Raw genomic sequence first — 3066 nt, forward strand, 5'->3', positions numbered from 1 at the left:
TACAGACTATCATGATGGTGTCTATACAGTAGACTATACTACAGTCATGATGGTGTCTATACAGTAGACTATACTACAGTCATGATGATGGTGTCTATACAGTAGACTATACTACAGTCATGACAGTCATGTCATGATGGTGTCTATACAGTAGACTATACTACAGTCATGATGGTGTCTATACAGTAGACTATACTACAGTCATGATGGTGTCTATACAGTAGACTATACTACAGTCATGATGATGGTGTCTATACAGTAGACTATACTACAGTCATGATGATGGTGTCTATACAGTAGACTATACTACAGTCATGATGTCTATACAGTGTCATGATGGTGTCTATGTAGACTATACTACAGTCATGATGGTGTCTATACAGTAGACTATACTACAGTCATGATGATGGTGTCTGATGGTACAGTAGACTATACTACAGTCATGATGGTGTCTATACAGTAGACTATACTACAGTCATGATGATGGTGTCAGTCATGATACAGTAGACTATACTACAGTCATGATGGTGTCTATACAGTAGTCTATACAGTAGACTATACTACAGTCATGATGGTGTCTATACAGTAGACTATACTACCAGTCATGATTGATGTCATGATGTGTGTCTATACAGTAGGAATGGTGCTCAGTAGACTACAGTCATGATGGTGTCTATATGGCTACAGTCACAGTAGACTATACTACAGTCATGATGGTGTCTATACAGTAGACTATACTACAGTCATGATGGTGTCTATGTAGACTATACTACAGTCCCAGTAGACTAAACTACAGTCATGATGGTGTCTATACAGTAGACTATACTCCTGAACTACAGTCATTGGTGTCCCAGTAGACTATACTACAGTCCCATGGGAAATAGTGACTTCCATGATGAACCTTCCCCTTGTACCTGGTCAGTCAGCCTCTCCCTCACTTCCTGGTCCTCCGTCTGGTTCAGCATCTGTGTCTGAAGAGACTCAGATACACGTCCAGAACCACACTCATCAACACCCTCTGCTCACTGTCATAATGATGGAGAGATAGGATGGTAGACTATACTACAGTCATGATGGTGTCTATACAGTAGACTAGTCATGAGGGACAGATGATGATGGTGTCTATACAGTAGACTATACTACAGTCATGATGGTGAGGTAGAGAGAGGGAGAGATGAGGAGGGAGAGACAGGAGGTACAGTGAGGATAGTACAGGAGAGACCTTCCCCTTGAGACAGAGTCCTCCGTCTGGAGAGACTGAGAGAGACTAGATACAGTCAGAAGAGAGATCAACACCCTCTGAGTCCTGAGGGAGAGAGACTATAGAGAGAGAGGGAAGAGAGAGAGGGGAGGGAGAGAGAGATAGAGAGAGAGAGAGAGAGAGAGAGAGAGAGAGAGAGAGAGAGAGAGGAGAATGAGAGGGAGAGAGAGAGAGAGGAGAGAGAGAGAGAGAGAGAGAGAGAGAGGAGAGAGAGAGAGAGAGAGAGAAAAAATACTCAATAAAATACCATCTTGAAACTTAGTTTTGTCTCCAGCCTAGCCCAAAGGGTAAGCAGTAGTTTCACATTGGTGATATTAGCCTGAAGGGGATAACAATGTGTAACATTATATGTTACCTCAAACGTGTCCTTGGGGAAAACAGGGTTTCCGTTGAACAGCTGGTTCTTGGAGATCTTCTGAAAGAACAACACATGATGACAATCAGTTGTTTTTCTCCTTCAACTTGCTGCAGTTTATTGCATATAGTGGACTCTTCTCCCCCTAATCACAAGTATAGTGTCTGTCAGACCTGGGCTAAATAGGTCAAGTAACTTAAAATACATCATTTAGTTTGTCACGTACAATGGCAACAATGGAGTAGTCCCAAAAGTGCAAACTCCAAGCTACATCTAAGCTAAAGCTCACCTCAGATGGAAGTGTTTGAGCCAGGTCTGGTGTCTATGGGCCTACCTGGAAATGCACTGTTATGATGATGTCATCATTTTCAGTTTCATTTCAGTCTCACTGACAAGTCTTTCCTGCTTGGGCAGGAAGTGTGGAACTCCTCTTGGTTTTAGTCAAACATTTGATTTCTAACTCATCAACATCCAATGTTCTCCCTGTTCTGTCCTACTGTTGGCCTCCCATTAGGAAGCAGGAGTCTAAAGTTTGCTGATGCAAACACAGTCAGTAGAGGTCTGTCTGTCTGTCTGTCTGTCTGTCTGTCTGTCTGTCTGTCTGTCTGTCTGTCTGTCTGTCTGTCTGTCTGTCTGTCTGTCTGTCTGTCTGTCTGTCTGTCTGTCTGTCTGTCTGTCTGTCTGTCTGTCTGTCTGTCTGTCTGTCTGTCTGTCTGTCTGTCTGTCTGTCTGTCTGTCTGTCTGTCTGTCTGTCTGTCAGGAGACACCCCTGTTTCCCCAGTTAATAATGTGTATGATACTTACATAGTGGACTTTCAGTTTGTCTATGTCTCTCTTCATGTTAATTGATGTGTACTGAGCAGCATGACTCCATCCTAAAGTCATCCAGCCCATCAAGCAGAAACACATCACAGCTCTTGATAACACATCCATGGCCCTCAACATCACTCTGAAGATCCCTCAAAGCTCAATAGTCCTCAATCGGTGTACGGTAACTTCAGTCAAAGTCCTTGACTTGGGTTGACTTAACGAGACCGCCTTGTAGCTGAGACGAGCCAAGTCTTGTTCTTCTGTGTCTGTCTGACTGATGCTGAGGCTAAGAGACAAGTATTTATATAGTTGAGGCTGAGGCAGAAACGATAGAGGTGTGAGGTTGTGGGTTCTCTGACTGAGCGAAGTTTCCTTTAAATCAAACACCAACACACGGCCGCTCATGAACACCTTCCTTTAGCAGCAGAGCAGGGGTCTTGGGTTGGAATCCCTAGGAAACAGGTCGTTCTGACACATTCTGGGGAATTCTTAGGTGATGCAATAAAGTTCAGGTTGGTATGCATGTCTGTTGCTGACTTGACTTCTGTGTTGCTAGAGAACAGAGCCCTGTCTGTTGACTTCTGTGTTGCTAGAGAACAGCCCTGTCCCTGTCTGTTGACTTCTGTGTTGCTGACTGTCT

General features: G+C 43.7%; 1 protein-coding gene across 1 annotated transcript; it reads right to left on the reverse strand.

Annotated features, from left to right (window-relative positions):
* Nucleotides 1–863: 863 nt before the first annotated feature.
* LOC124025543 (interferon gamma 1-like) lies at nt 864–2685 on the reverse strand. Its single transcript, XM_046338927.1, is given in 5 exon segments — nt 864–971; nt 974–1018; nt 1295–1306; nt 1617–1676; nt 2421–2685. Coding segments are annotated over 5 exon segments (366 nt in total). The 5' UTR covers nt 2562–2685.
* Nucleotides 2686–3066: the final 381 nt, after the last annotated feature.

This window comes from Oncorhynchus gorbuscha, unplaced genomic scaffold, assembly GCF_021184085.1.
Source record: "Oncorhynchus gorbuscha isolate QuinsamMale2020 ecotype Even-year unplaced genomic scaffold, OgorEven_v1.0 Un_scaffold_2279, whole genome shotgun sequence".
Classification (NCBI taxonomy): domain Eukaryota; kingdom Metazoa; phylum Chordata; class Actinopteri; order Salmoniformes; family Salmonidae; genus Oncorhynchus; species Oncorhynchus gorbuscha.